The following is a 23,881-nucleotide window of genomic DNA, read 5'->3' on the forward strand; positions in this document are numbered from 1 at the left end:
GCCTCAACCTGCTGGGCTCCAGCGATCCTTTCGCCTCAGCCTTCCGAGTAGCCGGAATTATAGGCGTGGGCTACCACGCCCGGCTAATTTTTTGATTTATTGTAAAGAGGAGGTCTCGCCTGCCCAGGCGGGTCTCGAACCTACGGGCTCAGGCAATCTACTCACCTCAGCCTCCCAAAGGCACAGGATTACAGGCTGAGCCACCGAGCCTGGCTGGTAAAATGTTTTTTAAGTAAATAAAGGGAATTGGGAATTGGGAGATTTTGAATGACAGTAGCAGGGAGAGGAACCACTGAATTTTGTCAAAGGAGGAGGAGTGGAAAGTATCTTGGAGAAGAGATCCAGCCCCACCACATGGAATTGGGTCCAGTCCTGAGAAAGACACACTGGTGAGGACATATCTATGAAGAACACAGATTTGCAGAGTAGTGAAGGGTAGCACATAGCACAGACGACCAAGGCAAATAACTCTAGGTCTAAAAAGATTGGGTTAGTAGCTGGAGAAAGAGGTACTGTAGCAAGAGAGTTTTAAAAATGGGTGATATTACTATATACTTGTATGCTGACAGAAATGTGCCAATAAAATGGGAAAAAAATTAAAATAGATGAACACAAATTGGAGGAGCAAAGTCCTTAAGTAGCAGAGAGAAGATAGAACCCACTGCGGAAGGGGAGGGCTTCTTCTTGGCTGGAATCCTAGAGTCCAACCGTCGTAACCCAGTAGAAGGCCGAGTCCATGGCACAGACACTGGTAGACTGCTGGATATGGGAGTGCAAAGATAAAGAAGGATCGTTCCTAATTTCTCAGTGAAATATGGAGAAAGGTTATCAGCTGAGAGTGAAGAGAAGGAAGGTGGCTTGGGGAAGACTGAGAAGAGAAACAGCCGCTTTGGAGAGCAAGGGAATGAACAAACCAGAGAAATAGGATGGCATGGCTGGGCTGAGCCAGGGCCTGTATAAAGCATGTGTTGATGATTTTCAAGTGTGACTTTCTGGCATGGAGATGAGTTTTTTGGTTTCATCCCACAACATTCAGTTACTTAGGGGCAGGCATGGGGAAGGCCTGGGGTGAGTGTGGCCAGCAAGTTCTACCAAAGGAGCAAGGGGCAAGGGAGGGAGTTGAAGAGATGCAAAGGAGCAATGCGATAGACCCTGTGATCTTGGTGGGTTGGAAAGGCTTTGGGCCTCATGTCAGCCTAACATCAAGGATGCAGATCCAGTTCTGCTGACCTGGGAGTTCATGTTTATTTCTGGGTGGCGATGCTTTTTTGTTTGTTTGTTTCTTTCTTTCTTTCTTTTTTGAGGCGGAGTCTCACTTTGTCACCCAGGCTGCAGTGCAGTAGCAACTCATGGCCACCACAGCCTCAACCTGCTGGGCTTAGGTGATCCTTCTGCCTCGGCCTTCCAAGTATCCAAGTAGCTGGAACTACAGGCACACGCCACCACACCCAGCTAATTTTTTAAAAAATTTATTGTAGAGATGAGGTCTTGCCAAGTTGCCCAGGATGGTCTCAAACCCGTGGGCTCAGGCAATCCTCTCACCTTGTCCTCCCAAAGTGCTGGGATTATAGGCGTGAGCCACCGCACCCGGCCAGGATGGCGATGATGTTTCTCAAACTTGAGGATGCACGGGATCGATATGGGAACTTTGTCATACATGCAGATTCCTGGGCCATTCTGGGCCATTCTGAGACCCAGTATTTTTTTCTTTATAATAAATAAACAGGTAATACTGACGTGAGAGTCTGTAGACCATTCTATGAAAAATACTGTACTGCAGGTGTTTCAGGTGAGAGTGCTTGAGGGTAGTATTAGGCAGAGGGGAGCTGAGTTACCCACCTAGTAGTTTACACTTTTAATCTCACAGCCATGAAATGATGATGGTTCAAATATCCGCACTTTTTAACCCAAGTAACATGTTGTTTTTTTTTTTGAGTTGGAGTCTCACTCCATCACCCAGGCTGGAGTGCAGTAGCATGCCCATGGCCACCACAGCCTTGACCTGCTGGGCTCAGGTGATCCTTCCGCAAGGCTGAAGACTCAGGTGATACCTAGCCCTCCAGGTAGCTGGAACTACAGGTATGTGCCACCATGGCTGGCTAAATTTTGTTTTTAATTTATTGTGGAGATGAGGTCTTGCCAAGTTGCCCAGGCTGGTCTCAAACCCATGGGCTCAGGCAATCCTCTTACCTCGGCCTTCCTGAGTGCTGGGATCATAGGTGCAAGCCATTGAGCCTGACCAGTTAGCATAATTAAAAGTAAGCGCCCTTGAGGAGTAACGCCACAATGGTGGAAGCAATACATTTGGTAGCTTTATTTTTCCACTTCCATTAGGTTCCTTCAACAAACAAGATACAAAATGACACTGAATTTTTAATCTGAAAATCACTTTAGCATGGCTTCACATCCCAGGCATCGGTTTTCCAGAAAGCCAAAGAACTGTGTTCTGTGGGGGAAAAAGAGAAACATCCTAAGAGAAACAATCAAACACATCTTAGAAATGTATGGAATACATTGAATTATACGAATGACACCACTTAGTGTGAGGCTTAAGAAAACATCAGGGCAATGATAAGTCTCGTTTCTAGGAGAGAAAATAAAAGGTTCTAGGTAAGTCTTACTGTCGAGATTAAAAGGGAACAAAGTTTGCCTGAGCCTGCGGGTTCGAGACCCCCTGGGCAGCGAGACCTCATCTCTACAATAAATCAAAAAATCAGCCAGGTGTGGTAGCGCATGCCTGTAATTCCGGCTGCTCGGAAGGCGGAGGTGGAAGGATCGCTGGAGCCCAGCAGGTCAAGGCTGTGGTGACCGGGAGCGGCCACTGCACTCCAGTCTGGGCGACCGAGTGAGACTCCAACTCAAAAAAAAAGGGGGAGGAACAAAGTGACATCCACCTTTTATCTATTCTCCAATGCAACAACAGTCCTCCTGCATCTGTCTGGAAACCTTCAGGGAAAAAAGCTTGAAGAAGTACATCAACAAAGCTCTGATTTTTTTTTCCCTTTTTTTGAGTCAGGGGTCTTACTCCTGCCCAGGCTGAAGTGCAGTGGCACAATCATAGCTCACTACAGCCTCCAACACCTCAGCCTCCTGAGTAGCTGGGATGACAGGCATGTGCCACCATGCCCAGCTAATTTCTTGACTTTTTTGTAGAGGTGAAGTCTTGCTATGTTGCCCAGGCTGCTCTTGAACTCCTGGGCTCAAGTGATCCGCACTGCCCCACTCTGCCTCCCAAAGTGCCGGGATTACAGGTATGAGCCACTGCAGGCAGGCTGAATTTTTAAAAAATTATTCTCTTCTAATATTTTTCCTAATGGTTCATACTAAGCTTTGTCAATTTTTGTACTTAACTTCTCACCAGGGTTCTGCTATCTCTTAAGCAATAACACTTTATTCTCTCCGTTTCTAACTATTTGCAGTTAAAATGATGACGTCATCGGGTGAGCACTAACTCCATGTCATGCATCGTATTTCTTTCTTTCTTTTGAGTTGGAGTCTCACTCGTCGCCCAGGCTGGAGTGCAGTGGCACACTCATGGCCACTACAGCCTCGACCTGCTGGACTCAGGCAATCCTTCCGCCTCAGCCTCCCAAGTGGCTGGAACTACGAGCACGTGCCACCATCCCCAGCTAATTTTTTGATTTATGGTAGACATGAGGTGTTGCCAAGTTGCTCAGGCTGGTCTCGAACCCGTGGGCTCAGGCAATCCTCTCACCTCTGCTTCCCAAAGTGCTGGGATTATAGGCATGAGCCACGGCACCCGGCCACATGCATAGTATTTCTAATAGTCAAACCAAGCCCATGAGATGGGTTTGTTTGTTTTTCTTGCCTCTTTGTGTCACCCAGGCTGAAGTGCAGTGGTACAATCATAGCTCACCACAGCCTTGACTTCCTGAGCTCAGACAATCCTTTCACCTTAGCCTCTGGGACTACAGGTGAATACCACCATAGCCTGCTAATTTAAAAAAAAAAATTTTGTAGAGATTAGGTCTTGTTACGTTGCCCAGACTGGTCTTGAACTCCTGGGCTCAAGTGAGTCTCCTGCCTTGGCCTTCCAAAGTGCTGGGATTACAGGTGTGAACAACCGTGTCTGGCTGAGGTGGGCATATTTAGTCAGTTATCTTTCCCTTCTATCCTTCTAGCTGGACACTTCTCAGACCCATCTCTCCTTGGCTCTACCTTCTGCTGACTCTCCTCTCCAGCTGCTGATACGGGGCTGTCAGTGTTTGGGGGGCATTTCTGAACCCAGAACCACCCGTAGCTTCAGTCTCCAGCTGGCTCTTCCTTCCTAGCAACAGAGACATTTAAACCCTAAACCTGAAACCTTGAGCGGTTAGTAGAGTCTTTCTTTCTCCAAATGCTGGCCATCACACACTTCTTTTTCTCACACAAACATAGTATCATCTACCTTAAAGCATTTTGCTCTAATGTATACTTGGCACGAATGGATACTTTTCAAACTCTAGGGATTGCTGAAGGAGGAGGGAAATGTTAGAAGATCTATAGACCAATTACCATTGCCGTGAGCAGCTTTGTAATTTGCGGTAAGTCCTTTATGATTTGGAACCAAAAGGTGGTATTTTTATTACTCAATGTTTGGGTCCGCATTATTTTTCAAACTTCACTTGGAATTATTCAAGACGACATAATTCACCTCAACCTTCATTGAATGAACCCACAACCCCGAGTTTTAAGGAAAGAGTTGGAAAGAAACATGAAAGTGGAGACACCGTCAGCAGTTCACTGCTCCATCTGGTGGTTTCTCCCTGCCACATCCATTTTGAAAACTCCAGTGGCCAAACTGATAGTTTCTGACAGTCATCATATAGCAAACATTCTGATTGTGGAGAGCAGCAGACAGGTGTCCTATCTAAACACTCCACAGTCAACTTACCCTTGAAGCATGTGGGGACTTCAAGGGTGCCATCTATGCACTGCGCATCCTCTGTATAGCTACATTTCTTTTCCTTGTTTTTGCAGAAGAAAGAAACTTTATCACCATGCAGCATTCCATTCTTAAATTTTTCCTGAATCTTGACTCGCTCTCCTTGGTATATTACAGTGGCTTTTTTAACAGAAACTTTACAAGATGCTGAAAGAGAGAACATATATAGTCAAGACTTAAGAATTCAGTAAATCTCTCTTAAAGAGCGTAGCTTTTGAAGCAGTGGATGAGCACACCTATGTTTCCAAGAGTGTACTAGTAAGTAATGCTGATATGATTGCTAATAGCAGTTCTCTGCAGTAGAACCATATGGTGCTATTGATTGCGAATTTCATCTCCACACAGTCTAAGATGGTAATTGTTTTTTCTTTTTTCTTTTTTTTTTTCTTTTTTTGAGTAGGAATCTCACTCTGTCTCCCATTCGCGACCTTCTGAGCTCAGGTGATCCACCTCAGTCTTCCAAGTAGCTGGAACCACAGACTTGTGCCCCCATGACCGACTAATTTTTTTATTTGTTGTAGAGACGAGGTCTTGCCATGTTGCTCAGGCTGGCCTTGAGCCCCTGGGCTCAGGCAATCCTCTCACCTCCCTCCACCTCCCAAGGTGCTGGAATGAGAGGCTTGAACTACCACGCCTGGCCCTTTTTTCTTTTTCTTTTTTTTGAGTTGCTGTCCCACTCTGTCATCCATGCTGGTTGCGGTGACACGATCACAGCTCACCACAGCCTCGACCTTCTATGCTCAGGAGACCCTCCCGCCTCAGCCTCCCAAGTAGCTGGGACTCCAGACTTCCAAGATGGTCTTTTCTTCCCTAACGGTATCCATATCAGGAGTTCAGAACAGCAGCATCAGTTCCCCAGCTTCAGTGAAAAAGAACTTCTGGCCTGTAATACCAGCACTTTGAGAGGCCGAGATGAGTGGACTACCTGAGCCTGAGGGTTCGAAACCAGCCTGGGCAACTTGGCGAGACCTCATCTCCACAGTAAATAAAAAAAATTATCCAGGCATGGTAGTGCATGCCTGTAGTTCCAGCTACTTGGGGCTGAGGAGGAAGGATCACCAGAGCCCGGCAGATGGATGCTGGGGTGACCGTGAGAGTGCCATTGCACTCCAGCCTGGGCGACAGAGTGAGACTCTAGCTCATAAAAAAAAAAAAAAAAAACTTTTGCCAGATGTTGCCATTTCATGTAAGCTTGCACTGCCCACCCAGCTCCCCATTATTAAGCAAGTGCATCCATCAGCAGCCAGTGTGAGTGTCACCTAACAGCTCACAGATGCTCCTTTCTCTGAAAAATTGTCTTCAGCCACAGAAGAGCCACCTCTCCCAGGAGATTATGCAAACTAACCCCATGCCATCTTGGCATCAGGGAAGGGAACAGTTCATAGCCAGTGACTGACTTACAAGGGGATCTTTAAGAGCAGGTCCTCTTGTCTCTTGGTGGGATTCAGTGCAGGGTAAAACTCATGCTTCAGAGCTCCCAGTGGGACCAAACTGATGCTGCACTCTCACTGAGATCACACCCTTGTTCAAAATACAGTCCCTGGATCAGCAGCATTAGCATCACCTGGGAACTTGATAGAGATCGTCAGTCCCGTCCCAGTTCTACCGAACCAGAAACTCCGAGAGGGCCCAAAAGTTTTGTGTGGAGACCAGCCCTCCAGGTGATGCTGATGCACGGTGGACTTTGAGGATCAGCACTCTGACCTATCCAACCGCCTCAGTCTCTCCTCCGAGACACTCACTGAATACATCCTCTGCACCCGAATCTCTGTCTCAGGTCCTGCTTCTAAGGGACCCCCTCCTAAAATGCTTACTTGTCATGGTGCCCACTGTGCCAAATTTCCTCTTTCTGCTCAAACCATCCAGCCCAGAGCAACCTGAGCAGAGCCATAATGGTAGCTTGCAATTCTTTGCCCAAAGATGCCATTGGTGATTTGAATCCTTTAGCTGAGAGGTCCTAGTGTAGATCAAACCATGTTCAAGAGGAGGAAGCAGAGAGACACAGAAACAGGAGACCCCATTAGGGCATGGAAAGAGCAACCCTAGTTCCTGACTCTTAGTTCTGTTCTCAGGAGAGCCAGCTGCATTTCATGTCCTCGTCTTCAGTGCCCACGTGACTGCCTGTTGCCTTTTCATAATGATCCCCCATTTCCTTGAATGAGCTTGAATGTGCAGTCGGTTTTTGCAATGAGAAGGACCTTGGCTAGACAGAGCACAAATATGAGGCTCTTAGGTAAAGACTTAGGAGATGTGAGAAGCCCACGTGATCTTCCACCATATTATCCATGCATACAGTTTATATCAAGCAAGCTTCCTAAGCATGAGACTCCCCCATGCACACATGAGTTCTAAAGTCTTTCACGTGCCCATCGTTGTGAAGCACGTCTGAACAACAAGTGGGAAGTGATTAGAACAAGAAAGTGGCAAGTAGAAGTCCCCCGCTGGGTAAACTGAGAAACTTTGCAGGACCTTGACGGTATTTCCATACCTTTACAACTTGGTGTGGCAGACCAGTTACCCAGTTTGGTGCATTCGACCTCTTCTGGGCCATCCAAGGTGTAGGCATCATGGCAACCGTACGTGGCTTTATCCTTGTAATAAAGTGCTTGTTTTGCCGGATAGTTCACAAATCCATTGTCTGGTCTTGATGGAAATGGGCATTTTACTTCTAAAAATTTCATTCAGTAAGACAAATTAGTAACAAATAGTAGCGCTGTCTGATAGTTAAAGAATGGTTACACTCTTGTCAGCATCACATCATTAAATCACTAGGTATTCTGTGACTCGAATGCCATCTCCAGGTACCTTGTGCTTAATTCTGTCACCCTTCCCTTATACTCATGGGATCATGGATATTAAGGAAAAAACAGCACTTTGAAAGTAAATTAATGGTCATCTACTAAGTTATTCGGGCTCTCATTTATAACCATTAAGGCGTTATTTATCTCCACACAGTCTAAAATGGAGATTTCCTTTTTTTGTTTTCTTGTTTTTTTGAGTTGGGGGTCTTACTCTGTCACCCAGGCTGGAGTGCGATGGCATGATCACAGCTCACCGCAGCCTCAACCTCCTGAGTCCAGGCAGTCCTCTCCCTCAGCTTCCGAAGTAGCTGGGACTACAAGCATGTGCCACCATGCCCAACCAATGTATTTTTATTTTTTATTTTGCAAAAGAAAATTTATTTTTCTTAAGGCAACTACGAATAGGTCCATGCTGCTCAGAGACAAAACTATGTAGGAAAAGGAACTCGATAGAAAGCTGGATGCAGTGGCTTACACCTGGGGGGTGAGGAGTTGAGATTGACAGTAGTGGATATCTGCCTGAGGAGGCGGGGACATACCTCATCGATAAGGGTAACTGCACAGTGAATATTTGTATACCTAGCCCTGAATTGTACACCACAATTTTAAATAAAAATTAAAAGACAGAGAAAAAAAGAGAAAAGACAAATAACTAACAATTTGCAATCACAATGTTCACAGTTTCTATTTTTATTTTTTTGTAGCCTTTAGGTCTCACTATGTGTCCCAGGCTGGTGTCAAACACCTTGGCTCAAGCAATCCTTCCCAGTCTCAGCCTTCTTTGGTGCAGGGATTACAGGCATGAGTCACTCTGCCTGGTCTATGATGGTGAATTTGAAAGAAAGGAAATAAAGTGTATTTCTTTCAGTCAACACACCATGAAATTAAATCACAAAGACTGCACCACCCCATGCACACTTAGCATACTGTTATTTGACTTTAAAATAGTAAACCTAATTGCAATTGTTGTTGTCAGAGTATATAAGAAGCCAGCATGAGGTATCTCAGAGAAAAATGGTGCTGCTGGCTGGTCGCCTTGTGATCCTCAATGGTGAAGCTCCAACCCGCATCTTTACCTGCTACAGCACAAGGAGGGATGGCTAGAGTCAGGAGCACAATGTCCTTGGGAGGTCGTCCAGGGAAGTCATTAAGCCTACAAACCCCAGAGGCAGACTGCTTGGCTCGATTTTGGCTCTGCCACACATTGAATAAAGAAGAACCCAGGAGTCCAGGATAATACCAAAACATTGTGGGTGGAGGGAAAGTCCTTCTCTACAGAGGAAAGTCAGCGAATAAATATAGAATGAAAGATGGAATTGAAAGTCACCATTTTGCAGCCACCAATGTCATAACTGATGGCATTGAGGATCATCAGTGGATTCTACATTGGCTGCTGAGCATGGACATTCATATGGCTTCAAAGTATCACCCACAGCCTGCTTACTAACGCCAATGAAAAAGAGACACCTTACCAGGAGGTGATTTAGCACACCCCACCTGACCAAGGGATCAAACTAAGCATGACCAATGATGGATCCAGCTGACACTACAGGCCTCCTGATGTGGCAGAATGTATTCTAAGCAAGACCATTCAATTTGAATCTAATTGTGAGTAAATAACAAACCAAGTTCAGATTATGGAACATTCTACAAGACAACCAGCATATACTTTTCAAAAATGTCAACGAAACACAACAAAAAAGAATGGGATTACTCTTAATTAAAGATGACTAAAAAGACATGACAACTAAATAAAAGATGTCATTCTAGATTAGATCCTGCATAAGACAAAACACATGTATAAAGGATACTTCTGAGCCAGGCACAGCAGCTCACGCTTGTAATCCCAGCACTTTGGGAGGTAGAAGCAAGAGGATTGTCTCAGCCCTGGGATTCGAGACCAGACTGGGCAACTTGGCAAAACCTCATCTCTACAATAAAATCAAGAAAAACTAGCCAGGTGTGGTGACACATGCCTGTAGGTCCAGCTACTTGGAAACCTGAACCCAGCAGGTAGAGGTTGCAATGGCTGTGAGCATGAGTCGGTGAGACTCTGACTCAAAAAAAAAAAAGGATACTTCTGGGTCAATTGGAAAAACTTGCATTTGAAATAAATGTTGCATAATATTATGCATTAATTGCTTATGCTATCATAATTTAGGTTATTATTGTTAATAACGTAAAACATTAAATGGCTTGGAGGCGATGATAATATGGAACGTCTTTGTGGTTAGTACAGTCATGCCGATGTACTTGTGAGTGTCATGACATATGCAACTTATTTTCAGATGATTCAGGAAAAAAAATGATCTGTCTATGGAGAAATGGAGAGAAAAAATGTCACAACATACTAACAGCGTATACATTCAGGTGAAAAGTTGAAAAACAAAAGAACCTACTGCTTGGGACTTGGGGGAGTTAAGTCAGATTAAATGTCTGTAGCAGGAGATCAGCCCCTGGCCCATAGTTGAATGCCCAAAAAGGTACCAGTTACTCTTGTCGTTACCTGTATTATCTACCATTAGAGAAATGAATTGCCCTTAGAATAACCCTGTGCACATGACAAACTATCATTTGTCTACTTGTTATGCAGCTGACAACTTTAAAGATTGTAATGACAGAGGGAGAATTTTCATAATTTCTGTGATTCTTAAATTAAGGTAAAGATTGTAAAATCCTGTAACAATTGAGCTACAGCCCAGTTTCACCCTCGTCTCCTAGGACTCCCCGTTTATTTATTTATTTTTTATTTTTTTGAGTTGGAGTCTCACTCTGTCGCCCAGGCTGGAGGGCAGTGGCATGCTCACTGCCTCAACCTACTGGGCTCAGGTGATCTTTCAGCCTTAGCCTTCCGAGTAGCTGGAACTACAGGCACATGCCACCATGTCCAGCTAATTTTTTGATTTATTGTAGAAATGAGGTCTTGCCGAGTTGCCCAGGCTGGTCTCAATCTCATGGGCTCAGGCAATCCTCTCACCTCGGCCTCCCAAAGTGCTGAAATTATAGGCATGAGTCACCGCGCCCAGCCAAAGACTCCCCAGTTTAATCCAGGTTTCTCTTCACCACCGTCACTGCAATACTCTGCTGTCCATGGATGCCAATCCTTCTGTGCCTCCCTGGCTTTGCACGTGCTGTACCTATGTGGCACACCTGCTCCTCGTTCTCAATTCCTCCAAGACCCATTCCAAGGGGTACTGCCTCGGGAAGCCTTCCCAGGCAGCTCTGGACAGTTCACTGCATTATGTATCATTCCCTTGAGTCAGAAGCCAGCCTCATTCATCCAGCACCCCCAATGCCGAACACACTGCCTGGCACATGGGGGATGCTCAATAAGTGATTGTTGAATGAGGTAATTGGAAATACTCACAATGGGTGGAATGTTCAATACTTTTCAAAAATGGGATTCTACACTACTGTAATTATTTTGTCTTATCGCACTTACCCCTGCATTCTGGTAGTTCAGTCCAATTTCCATGTGATGTGCAGGTAACTGTGTCATTTCCAAACATCACATAGAGTGGCAAACATTCAAAAACTGCTGTGTCCCGATAAAGAGAGTTGTTTCCAGCTGACGGCTTATAAACACTCAGTGTTGCAAACTTAGGCAAAGGTGGTGGAGGACAGGTTACCGCTGGAAAAAGAACAAACTATCATTTCTATGAAAACAGTTGAGGCTCTTAAATATACTCTTTCCAGAAGGATTAAAAAAACAAGGATGAACTTGAGAAAATGCAAAATTTGGCCAAATGTAAGGATAAAAAGAAATTGTGGATGACAAATAAGAAAACACAACCCTAAAATCTGATGTCCAAACCAGTCAAAAAACTAAAAAAATGAAGTAAACCTGTCTGGCCACTTACAACATCACAATGATCAGGTTTCCATAAAATCTGTGCTCCCCTGGGCAACTTGGTGAGACCTCCTCTCTACAATAAATCACAGAAAACTAGCCAGGTGTAGTGGCATGTGTCTGTAGCTCCAGCTACTTGGAAGGCTGAGGCTGAAGGGTTGCCTGAGCCCAACAGGCTGAGGCTGCAGTGGCCGTGAGCGTGCCACTGAGTGAGATGCCAACTCAAAAAAAGAAAGAAAAAAATCCATGCTACCAATGCTACCTTACCTTGGAAGATGATTCTGAAAGGCAGAGTTGGTGGAGGACTTTGCTGGTGGACCATCCTGAAATAATGACTGGCAACAGCAACTCAGTGCATAGGTGTTGATGAATCTGAGTTCTGTTACTCGTTCAGTTGGTTTGTTCCTGTTGGACACCTCCTGCTTTTGGACTCTGTATGTATGGAGCTTATGCAAGTGGCTTCAAGAACCCAGAGAGGTGGTGTGGTCTGTAGTCCTGTCTGGTGAAATATACAGCTCCAACAAGTTCAGGGAAAGCTACGCTAACATACTAGAAATGCCACAGACCAAAATGCAATTTAACTTGTATTACTCAGACCCTGGCTGCTTAAATGTGGTCCAGGGACCAGCATCATGGGTATCGCCAAGGAGCTTGTTGGAAACACAGAAGCTCAGACCTCAACACAGATATGTGAGTCACAATCCACATTTTAACAAGATGCCCAGATGATTCATATGTACATTAAAGTATGGGAAACACTCATTTAAATTAAATTAAAGCCTTCCACTTACAACTTTTAAAAAGTGAATGTACAATTGGACACATGTAATCTCAACATTTTGGGAAGCTGAGACAGAAAGATCACTTAAGGCTGGAGTTTAAGACTGGTCTGGGCAACATAGTGAGACACCACCTCTAAAAAAAGTTAAAAGTTAGCAGGATATAGTGGCGTTAGCCTGCAATCTCAGTTGCTTGGAAGGTTGAAGTGTGAGGATCACTTAGGCTCAGGAGTTTAAGGTTACAGTGAACGATAATTATGCCACTCCAGAGAGCAAGAACCTCTCTCTTAAAAAAAAAAAAAAAAAAAGTGAACTTACATAACTGGTATAAACCTGCTTAAAAGGAAAACTATGGGAATCATGGTGATTCTTGCTGCGGAGTAAAAAAGTTTATAATTTATCCTTAAAAAACTTTTTTAGGGGTCGGGTGTGCTGGTTCATGCCTATAATCTTAGTACTTTGGGAGGCTGAGGCAGGAGCATTGCTTGAGTCCAAACCAACATGGTGAGACCTCATCTCCACAAAAATTCAACACAACACAAAATAAAACAACTTTTTTGGTGTTCGTTTTTCTTTAACATTTTTTTGAAATGGCTTTACTTTCCACTTGCTTTTGCTAAGTACAGAACTTGACGAAATGTTGAAAAACCATAACTAGTATTGTAATGTCTGGGCCTTCTGGTTAAAGATTGGACTTGTATAAATCACAAGTCAGGGAACATAAGAACGCCCCTCCCTACATAAGCAAAACCCAGAGATGACTCCGACTGCTTGGCTGAGGGTCACCTGAAAAACTGTCAGTGCTTTGGGAGGTATCACGATCAACTCCTAGGAGGCAGGGCCCTTTGATGGACTCTTGGCGCACTGTGAAGGCATCACTAGGCTTATTCCCTCAAGGCAAAGCAGTTGGTCTCCTTGGGCCTTGCAACTTCACTGCTGAGAACAGGGTCTAGCAATACTAGATCTTCAGTTCATGTTTACTGAGCACCTGATAGATGAATGCATGAATGAATGAGATTCCAGAGTGGAGGATGTTTAATCTCACTGTCTGCAGAAATTCTCCTAGTCAAGCCGGGCTCAATGGCTCAGCCTGTAATCCTGCACCTTTGGGAGGCTGAGGTGAGTGGATTGCCTGAGCCCGCGGGTTCGAGACCCGCCTGGGCAACTTGGCGAGACCCCATCTCTACAATAAATCAAAAAATCAGCCGGGCGTGGTAGCGCACGCCTGCAGTTCCAGCTACTTGGAAGGCTGAGGCGGAAGAATTGCCGGAGCCCAGCAGGTTGAGGCTGCGGTGGCCGGGAGCGGCTGCTGCACTCCAGTCTGGGCGACAGACTCCAACTCAAAAAAAAAAAAAATTCTCCTAGTCAAATGGTGATGGTCTATGAGAGACCAATGCCACATATATCCAAGTCCCTGATAGAGCACCACGAGCACATTGGAGTCAACGAACCCTGTCATTACTGGCTTGGTTGGAGCAACTACTATCAGATGCAGGATGAAAAACTTGTTCATCAGTAAAATGCTTCCCTTCTGTCATTCCAAAGCGGTCGTTGCATCTTTCAGAGCAGGATATCAGGATGCGTGTTCCCCATAAGGATCACCAACCAGATCATTAAGCTGGATCTGAGGAGTTTCCAGATGTGAGAATTTCGGTGCTAAAACCAGGAATGTTCTGAGCAAATCAACTGGTCACCCTCCCTGTAATGGGACCTACAGACTTACGAGTGCAGACAGGAAGCTCCGGACTCCATTTCCCTTCCTCGGTACATTTGGCAGAATTCGTTCCATTCAGATAAAACCTGCAAAAGGAATACTTAATCTATCAAGCAATAAGATAATCCATCGTTGGCATTTCAAATGTCTTCTCCAGTGAGCATTGCCTCATATTAATGCCACTGACTTATCTCCCATCTGACAATGTTTTCCTTAGGATCTTAGCATCAAGCAGGTCTCATGGAGTCTCCCAGCCAATGCTGCAGGTGAATTACTGGAGGGTTCCATAGCTGGTGAGTGTAGAAGCCAAGCCTCTAAATCTCTCATCTGCACCCAGTAGGTCAAATTAACTGCTTCTTACATAAAGCAAAATCCATTTCTTTTTCAGGATGACAAAAATGAATCAAATGGAGTATCTCTGCTATTCACTTTCTCCACGCCTACTGACAGAAATGTGTAAAAACAATGGAGTCTGTTTCCAATGAAGATGGAACATTCTGTCCTTGAAGTCAATTTTTTTCGAGGTAATTTGTTACCACACCAGTAATTGGTGTTTCAGATGAAAGGACTACATTTCTGATTCGCACATAGTGTTTCCTAATTTCCGATCACAAACAAAAATCCCCAGTAAAACCTTGCCGTATATGTGCAGCCAACATGCTATTGACAAGATCACTGTGCTCATAAGGCAGAAGAGACACGTGTCCAGCATAAGTGTATTCTTCCTGAGGATGCTGTACCACACGATGTGAGGATTAAATGAGGCATGCTCTAGGTCCTCACACTCCCAGCTGTCCCCGCTGAATTCTCGTCTAGAGGCTAGAGGCTTGGTCGATCAAGTTTTAGCCTCATAACTAAAACCCAATTATTCCTACAGTATTTTAGTCCTATGCCAAGATTTGGTCCAGAGATAATAAGGAATTATGAGGGCAGACACACAGAAAAGCCCAGAATTAATGTATTAAAAATCTTGTATTGATTCTTACATGTTTCAACTTCAGTCACCTTCAAAGTATTCTCCACTTGATGCAATACACCTATTGAGACACTTTTTTCCACTGCTCAAAACAGTTTTTGAACTCATCCATTTGGATGACTTTTAGTGCTTCTACATTTTTGTTTCACCTCCTCCACATCAGCAGAACGTTTTCCTTTGAGGACTTTTTTCATCCAGGAAAACCATTTTTAAAAGTTGCTTGGGGTGAGGTTGAGTAAATGGAAAGGATGGGGCACAGGGCCATGCCATTGGGGGTCAAAACCTGTTGAACATCAAGCACAGCATGGACAGGTGCACTCATAAATCACCCATTATGAAATGAGCAATTGCATTGAAAGAATCTCCAAAAAAAGAATTTACTAAGCCGAATGCAGCCTATCACAATAACACTAGCTGGTACACTGATGCTGATGGGTTTCTAGAACACCTACCTAGTAAGGGACGCCTGTACTACAAGGTGCCCACCCTCCAAAAGACAAATCTGGGTTTTTGGGGGGTCCCCATCATATAATTCAGTTCAATCATTTCAATGTACCACCTCAAATAAGTAATTAATTGGGAGCAAAAACAATTAGATGCAGTGGTGACTTCACATTTCATTAGTTGTTATATTTGCTACTCCTTACCCCACCCTCACCACCACTGTAGTATATTTCAAAAGCAGGACTAAGATTTATTTGTATTCAGCAAGTCCAACTAAAAGGCTAAAAATAAAAGATAAAAGTCTTGAGGGTTAGCTTAAGGGCACAGAAATGTACACAGACATGAGCTTCTTAGTTGCATGGAAGTCCTTACCCGGTGTTGCAAGCAAAACTGATCGTGTTTGGATATTCAAAAGTTGTATAGCGTACTGCTCCATTTTCTAAGATTCCAGCGAAAGGACACACTCTGGCTGTAATTTAAAGATTAAAAAGGTAAATTTCTGTTTATGGAATTTTTCATTAAGATGAAAATATATAAACTCACTTCCATCCTTTGATTCTAGTAACTATTCTAGAAAAAAATTCAAAATTAAGACAAATGATATATACACCAAGGTGTTCATTATATCATTACTGTTTTTTTGTTTTTGAATTGGAGTCTCACTCTGTCGCCCAGACTGGAGTGCAGTGGCCGCTCCCGGCCACCGCAGCCTCGACCTGCTGGGCTCCGGTGATCCTTCCGCCTCCGCCTTCCATGTAGCTGGAACTACAGGCATGTGCTACCACACCCAGCTGATTTTTTGATTTACTGTAGAGATGAGGTCTCGCTGCCCAGGTCGGGTCTCGAACCCGCGGGCTCAGGCGATCCACTCACCTCGGCCTCCCAAAGGCGCGGAATTACAGGCTGAGTCACCGAGCCCGGCTAGAATATGAATTATTAAGACTATGAAGATACAGTCAAGTTTTATGTTATGCTGATGAAAATAGAAAAATACGGTCAGGCTCACTGGCTCAGTCTGTAATCCCAGCACTTTGGGAGGCCGAAGTAAGTGGATTGCCCGAACCCACAGGTTCGAGACCAGCCCAGGCAACTTGACAAGACCTCGTCTCCACAGTAAATAAAAAATTAGCTGGGCATGGTAGTGTGCGCCTGTAGTTCCAGCTACTTGGAAGACTGAGGTGAAAGGATTGCCTGAGCCCAGCAAGTTGAAGCTGCGATGGCCGTGAGTGTGCTACTGCACTCCAACCTGGGCGACAGAGTGAGAATTCGACTCAAAAAAAAGAAAAAGAAAGAAAATAGAAAAATACAATATTGTACATATTCTGCAACAATGCAAAAATATACACAGGAGAGATAACCCCAAAAATGAAATTGTTAATATTTCATAATTATGTCTGACTTAAAGAAAAACTTACCCTAATGATATTATAATCGCTTTTCTTTAAAAATTACGTTTAGCCTTTTTAAATAAAAAAGTATAGTAAAATCAACTTATAAGAACATGCATAAATTTGACAAAGGCCATATAACCAGAGCTCAGAAGATTCATTTGCCTGGTTTTACTGCTTAACTTCTACATATAATTGCTAGGAATCCAGTCTGGGCAACACAGTGAGAACTTGTCTCCACAAAAAATAAAAATGAATTAGTCTGGCATGGTGGCATGACTATAGTTTCAGCGACTCAGGAGCCTGAGGAAGGAGGACTGCTTGAGCCCAGGAGCTCAAGGCTGCAGTGATCCGTGATTGTACAACTGCACTCCAGTCTGGGTGACAGAGTGAGGCTCAAAAAAAAAAATTGCTGGAAATTTATTCTGGTTGGTTGCTCAATACCTGACTATTAAAAATAATGCTGGTGGATATCATAATACTATGTTCTGGGAAATAAATAAAAGCAACAACTTATAACAAAGTCAAAGTGAAAGACATAATTTGCAAGACATTATTGATTTAATTTAATATCTTTATTTATATTTTATTATCATATATATATATACATAAGTTAGATGGAACTCATATTCATTTCAGTAACTGTTGTCTGCTTTCATTTTGAGGCAAAGTCTAAGCTGTGATGTTTCTCCAGATTCTGTCTTTCCAAGTGTTTCTTTGGCATCAGTTTACTTTTTTTTTAGTTGGAATCTCACTCCATGGCCCAGGCTGGAGTGCAGTGGCATGCTCATGGCCACCCCAGTGTCGACCTGCTGGGCTCTGGCAATCCCTCTTCCTCAGTCTTCCAAGTCGCCAGAACTACAAGCGCACACTACCACACCCAGCTAATTTTTGATTTATTGTGGAGACGAGGTCTTGCCAAGTTGCCCGGGCTGGTCTCCAACCCACGGGCTCAGGCAATCCATTCGCCTCAGCCTCCCAAAGTGCTGGGATTACAGGCTGAGCCACCATGCCCGGCCCAGTTTACATTCAGAGAATGCCCACCTCTCTTAAATTCTGTCGCGTTTCCCTCTTCTTTTATCACACCAGGCCTCTTTCTTAAACCCCCTGGTTCCAGGCTATGATCTTCTCTTCTCCAAATAGCACCGACTGGCCCATTCTCTTCCCTCATAGAGAATCCCCCAGACCTACAGCCACTCCGGCTTCCTGCACTCTGAGCAGAAAGCAGGCTATCCCCCCAAAACACCCGGAATCCAAACGGGAGAGAAGGTGCTGACTTACGAGTACATTTCAGCGTGTTGATGGGCCACATCCCCGTGAGTGGGCAGGTGAACCGCCTCATCCCTCCCCGGGACACGTAGCCCGGCTTGCAGGAGTATGTGATCTGCTCCCCTGGGTCATAGGATGCTTTTAATGGAACAACCACGGAAAATGGCAAATCATCTGGCTTGGGACAGGCTGAAACGGAGCACAAAGCAGAGGATGGTCAGAAATCACTATCTGCATTTTTAAGTTTAACTAGCAGGCAAATGAAAAGTATTTAATGCTACCAATAATAAATATACTAAGTTCCATACTAAATACTTCATACACAGTATCTTACCTAATCTTCTCAATAACTATTTGAAAGATTTGCCCCCATTTCACAGGTCAGTACACTGAGGCTTAAATTGGCTAGGTCAATTATGAAGGAACTTTTAGTATGTCAATAATAAGGAAGAGGTATCTATCCAGTCTCTCTAGCATCCACTCTAAAGATAATTTTAGGTCATCATTACCGATCCTGGGCATATATGAGGGGGAAGGATATATTAATTACTTTCTCAAAAGCAAAAAGTACTTACTCCGTCCTGCAATAGCAACATGGCAGAGAAAACCCGAGAACAAGACAAGCACTGGAGAAATCATTGTGGGTGACTCACACTGACACTACCAGAGTGGTTTCCGCTACTAAAAAGAGAGATGCAAGCATCAAAGTGCTTATACATTAACCTTCCTGGGGGTGTACTTCTACCTCTGTAAACAGAAGATGCAAGGTCATGGTTCGAGAGGAACTCTGAGGCCTACATTCTTTAATCATTCCTCTTCCCTTTGGTGGGCCTGTTGTGAAATCTGGGAGACGATTTCAGTCTTCGTGGTATCTTTGTTAAAGGCACAGAACAGCTCACTGCTGCTTCGGGCAGAACCCTGGTGACTCCTGGATTGCTGGAACCTCTTGCTTTCCGTCTTCTATCTTGTGTGTGTTGTAGATGGAGCACCAGAAAGTGGAAGCCCCTGCCCTACCCACAGCCTGGGCAAACGTGGGACAGTCATCTGTCCCCAGTGTCTCACTCCCCACATCTCTGAAATGCTGTCTAGTTTCCAGATGAATGAATTGCTGGAATACCTTCAAGGAGAAGCCTACAACTTTAATGCCCTAAAACTGAGCTCAACACTTTCTCTCACAAAACAGCTATTTCTTCTCAATTCCCCTTGTCTCTCCAGTTAGCAACAAGACCCTCCTGGTAGCTCCAGTTAGGACTTTAGCGCTCTCCTTGAATTCTCTGACTTCACTCGTGTGGAATCAACACAACGTTCTGCCACCCGTTCTCAGTATGCCTCAGGTCTGTCTAGACAAATTTCTATTCTGTTCCAGACATCGGAAAAAAGGAAGTTGGGACTTGAAGAAGAAAAGTCGAGCAGGAGGTGAGAAAGGGCCGACACTGATGCTGCTGTCTGGGAGGGTTCAGAGGAGACCTTCCTTACACTTCATAATGCAGTTCTCTTACACACCATCTGCTATAAGAGACTGAACACAAATGGACGATGACCAGTACGGAAATGGAACTGTGACCCATGAGTCCATGGCAACCAGTCTAGGAGCCAAACCACAGCCTCTGGAGCAATTGGCCCAACTTAAGACCAACCAGAAAAATCCAGACATGTTTCTCCAACCAATCGCACGATGCCCCACTTCCAGTAGGCTCCCTGCAACTTCCCCATAACTTGGTGCCTTCTGTCTTTCTCTCGTAAGGTTTGCTCTCCCCTGCGTCTGACTTTCGGTCTCTGCCAAACACGAGTGATGATGGTGGCTCCCTTGCTATCACAAGCTCTGAATAAATATGCTTGTTCTCATTTGGGTAGTCTTGGTTTACATGCACAGGTTTCAAGTTCCTTGAGACACATCAGACTGAGAATCTCCATGCCAGGTAGTGACTCTTTTTTCTTTTTTTTTTTTTTTGAGTTGGAGTCTCACTCTGTCGCCCAGACTGGAGTGCAGTGGCATGCTCCCGGCCACCACAGCCTCGACCTGCTGGGCTCCCGCAATCCTTCTGCCTCAGCCTTCCAAGTAGCTGGAACTACAGGTGTGCGCCACCACGCCTGGCTAATTTTTTTGATTTATTGGAGAGACGAGGTCTTGCCGAGTTGCCAGGGTGAGTCTCAAACCGACAGGCTCAGGCAAATCGGCCTCTCAAAGTGCTGGGATCACAGACTGAGCCCCTGAGCCCAACCGAGGCAGTGATTCCTAAACTATGCCCCTAATGAACACTGCGTCTCATGATGAGAAAAAGAATGTAAGTAATGCAAATGTAAAATAAAATGTAAATGTTAAAAGGACGGTGGTTCTTCCCCTTTCATCCTTCCAAGGAAGAAGATTCTTGTTGGTTGGATCAATCCCAGGTTCTACTTGATTGACGAACTAATGAAGTTAAGACAGGCCGAGTTGTTCTATACTATAAGATCTGGGGTCCGTGAGAGGAGCAGTGATGGGGAAAGGGGTCTTCAATGACGTTTGTTGATGGATACACTCCTTTAATTTACAGGGGTGGAAATCTTTATTTTATATTTTATTTTAGGCAGTTGTTACCTGGGTATATGCAGCTTTCAAAATTCATCAAATTAACATTTAAAACCTGTGCATTTATTTAATTAGGAGACAGTGCACTTCTTCTTTCCTCCATCCCTCTCTCTTTCCCTTTTATTCTCTCTCCCTCCTTTCCCCTTTCTGCCATCCTAATTCAGTTCAGCAGTGATGAGGAAGACCGGAGTGGGGCAGTCATAGCGTGAGGAGGGTAGCCCTGTGATGTCGCAAGCTTAGCTACATACAGGGTATGAGCAAACGTGCAAATACATTTCGAGGATAATGTGAATCAGGTTCCTCACTGACAAATAGAAGTGGTGATATGTAAAGAAGGAAAGTTTGCATAAACCTGTGGTGTTGGATTGCAAGTGAGATAGTACAGATTTTGTAGAGAGAGAGAGAGAGAAGTCAATATAGATACAGTGAGAGGTTCTTGTGTGTGCTCTCCTCTGTATGCCTCTACGTATGCTTAATTGCTAGCTCTGTACACTAGGAGAACCCGGAAACAGCAACACCTCCAGTAGTAATGAGCACACGTGGCACTTGGATCTTGGTTTCTAAACACGCGTTTCCACTGAAAGATGCATGGGCTACTTGGAAAAGTGGCTGGTTGTTGAACTGGGGCAGAACAATTCAAGCTAAACCTGGAATATTGTGTTGTAAGGAATAGCTCAGGTGATGCTCAGAATGATAGGGACGTGTCAAAAGGACAGAAAGTCCATCGAAAGGGACTCTCCCTGGTCAAATCTGGAACAATTTGTGTATCGAAGTAAGTAATACTAGTAATGCGCTATAATCCATTGACTAAAATAAGAATCAATGAGTGCAGTTAGTAGTAGTAAACAGATTAGCAGCTATATGGGGAGATAAGAAAGTTCTTCCTTACATTAGAATGCCAACTAATTGATATAGTAGAAATTCTGGAATTAGAAAATTGCCATTTGGGAATCATCAGAGAAATATTTGATGCTGGCAGGAAAAATCCACAGATGCTAAGCCATGGAGGTGCAAGTCAGATGAGAAATGAAATGCTCAAACAGCCTTAAAAGTCTCCACATCAAATAATTATTTATGGTTGGGCACGGTGTAATCCCAGGACTTTGGGAGACCGAGGTGAGAGGATTGCCTGAGTCCACGGGTTCGAGACCAGCCTGGTCCACTTGGTGAGACCTCATCTCTACAATAAAAAAAAAATTAGCCAAGCATGGTGGTGTGTGCCTGTAGTACTAGCTCCTTGGAAGGCTGAGGTGGAAGGATCGCCGGAGTCCAGCAGGTCGAGGCTGCAGTGGCTGTGAGTGTGCCACTGCACTCCAGGCTGGGCGACAGAGTGAGACTCCGACTCAAAAAAATTCTTTTTTATTACAAAGGGGGGAAGAGGAATTCATGGGAGTAGAACATGGCTGACACCATCTTGATTTAGTAATCAAAATTAATGTCACCCTAATGACATTAATTGGCATGTGTGTCACCTCCCAGAAGGAGGCAATGAGAATACAGTGCCCCTTCTGGGACATTCCTGCAAAAAGTGACAGCCTGGGTTGTGCCTTGAGGAAGCATCGTGCACATCCAGGCTGAGGGATACGATGCAAAATGATTACACTGCAATCTTCAAAGAGGCACATGCCATGGAAGGCAAAGGCAGGCTGAGGCAACCCAGGGAGACCTGAGAAGTGGCTGCACAATGCGGTCCTTAGTCTGCAAGTGCCTGAGGGAGCACTTGCTGAAACTTTGGTGGGGGTCTCTGGGTAGAGTATATGGGAATTTTTTGTTCTATTCATGCAACTCTTCTATAAGCTTGGAATTTAAAATCATTAAAAAATATAACTAAAGTCCAGGCACTGTGGCTCACGCCTGTAATTCCAGCACTTTAGGAGGACAAGGCAGGAGAGTTGCTTGAGCCCAGCAGTTCAAGACCAGCCTGAGCAACATAGCAAGACCTTGTCTCTCAGGGATGGTGGTGTACACCTATAGCAGTTTCCCACTACTGCCAATCTCTTTCTTATAATATTATGATCATTGTTTAAGGTCCTCTTATAAGTGAGAACATGTGGTAATCAGTTCTTTGTTTCTGTGATAGATCACTCAGTATTATAGACTTTAAGTCCATCCAAGTTGCTGTGAAGTTTGTAATTTTGTCCTTTTTTATGGCTCTGTAATATCCCATAGTGTATCTGTTTCACATTTTGTTGTATTCAGTCCTCTTTCAATGGGTAGCATGGTTGGTTCCATGTTTTTGCTATTGTGAATAATGCTGCAGTAAACCTGTGTGTGCAGGTATCTTTTTCATAAAGTGATTTGAGTTCCTCCAGGTATATTCCCAGTAGGGAAATTGTGGGGTCATATGGAAGGTTGCTTTTTAGATCTTTTAGGAATCGCCAAATTGTTTTCCACAGAGGTTATACTAGTTTACACTCCCACCAAAAGTGTAGAAGTGTTCCCTTTTGAGCCAGGCTCGGTGGCTCAGCCTGTAATCCCACGCCTTTGGGAGGCTGAGGTGAGTGGATTGCCTGAGCCCATGGGTTCAAGACCCGCCTGGGCAGCGAGACCTCATCTCTACAATAAATAAAAAAATCAGCTGGGTGTGGTAGCGCGCACCTGTAATTCTGGCTACTTGGAAGGCTGAGGTGGAAGGATTGCTGGAGCCCAGCAGGTCGAGGCTTTGGTGGCCAGGAGCAGCCACTGCACTCCAGTCTGGGCGACAGAGTGAGACTCCAACTCAAAAAGAAAAAAAAAGAAGTGTTCCCTTTTCCCCACATCCTCTCCAACATCTGTTGTTTTTTGAGTTATTGATGATGGTCATCCTGACTGGAGTTAGGTGGTACCTCAGAGTGGTTTTAATTTGCATTTCTTTGATGACTAGCAAAGCTGATCATTTTTTCATGTATCTGTTGGCTGCTCGTATGTCTTCTTTTGAGAAGTATCTATTCATACCTTTTTCCCACTTTGTAACGGGGCTGTTTGTTTTTTTTTCTTTTGGGCACATTTGAGTTCTTTGTTGATCCTAGATGTTAGGCCTTTGTCAGATATACAGTTGGCAAATATTTTTTCCCAGTCCATGGACTGTCTCCCTGCTCTCTTCATGGTTTCTTTGGCTTTGCAGAAGTTTGTCAGTTTGATGAGGCCCCACTTGTCGATCTTATCTC

The 23,881-nt window shown here is 44.4% G+C and overlaps 1 protein-coding gene across 1 annotated transcript; it reads right to left on the minus strand.

Annotated features, from left to right (window-relative positions):
• Positions 1 to 2,295: 2,295 nt before the first annotated feature.
• APOH (apolipoprotein H) lies at positions 2,296 to 18,865 on the minus strand. Its single transcript, XM_008049445.1, has 8 exons — positions 18,742 to 18,865; positions 18,179 to 18,355; positions 15,882 to 15,978; positions 14,099 to 14,175; positions 11,189 to 11,377; positions 7,434 to 7,613; positions 4,895 to 5,092; positions 2,296 to 2,446 (listed from the first exon to the last, which is right to left on the minus strand). Exons 1-8 carry the CDS (start codon positions 18,803 to 18,805, stop codon positions 2,391 to 2,393), a joined length of 1,038 nt encoding a protein of 345 aa, XP_008047636.1. The 5' UTR covers positions 18,806 to 18,865; the 3' UTR covers positions 2,296 to 2,390.
• Between the last annotated feature and the right edge of the window lie 5,016 nt (positions 18,866 to 23,881).

This window comes from Carlito syrichta, unplaced genomic scaffold, assembly GCF_000164805.1.
Source record: "Carlito syrichta isolate Samal-C Ts95f unplaced genomic scaffold, Tarsius_syrichta-2.0.1 Scaffold135612, whole genome shotgun sequence".
Classification (NCBI taxonomy): Eukaryota; Metazoa; Chordata; class Mammalia; order Primates; family Tarsiidae; genus Carlito; species Carlito syrichta.

Bases quoted from the DNA above. Each gene is read 5' to 3' on its own strand.
- APOH (XM_008049445.1), bottom strand. From the start codon at position 18,805: ATGATTTCTCCAGTGCTTGTCTTGTTCTCGGGTTTTCTCTGCCATGTT. The intron at 18,356-18,741 runs GTAAGTACTTTT...GCTCCGTTTCAG, and splicing joins TGTTGCTATTGCAGGACGGA to CCTGTCCCAAGCCAGATGAT. The intron at 14,176-15,881 runs GTAAGGACTTCC...TTCCTTTTGCAG, and splicing joins AGTTTTGCTTGCAACACCGG to GTTTTATCTGAATGGAACGA.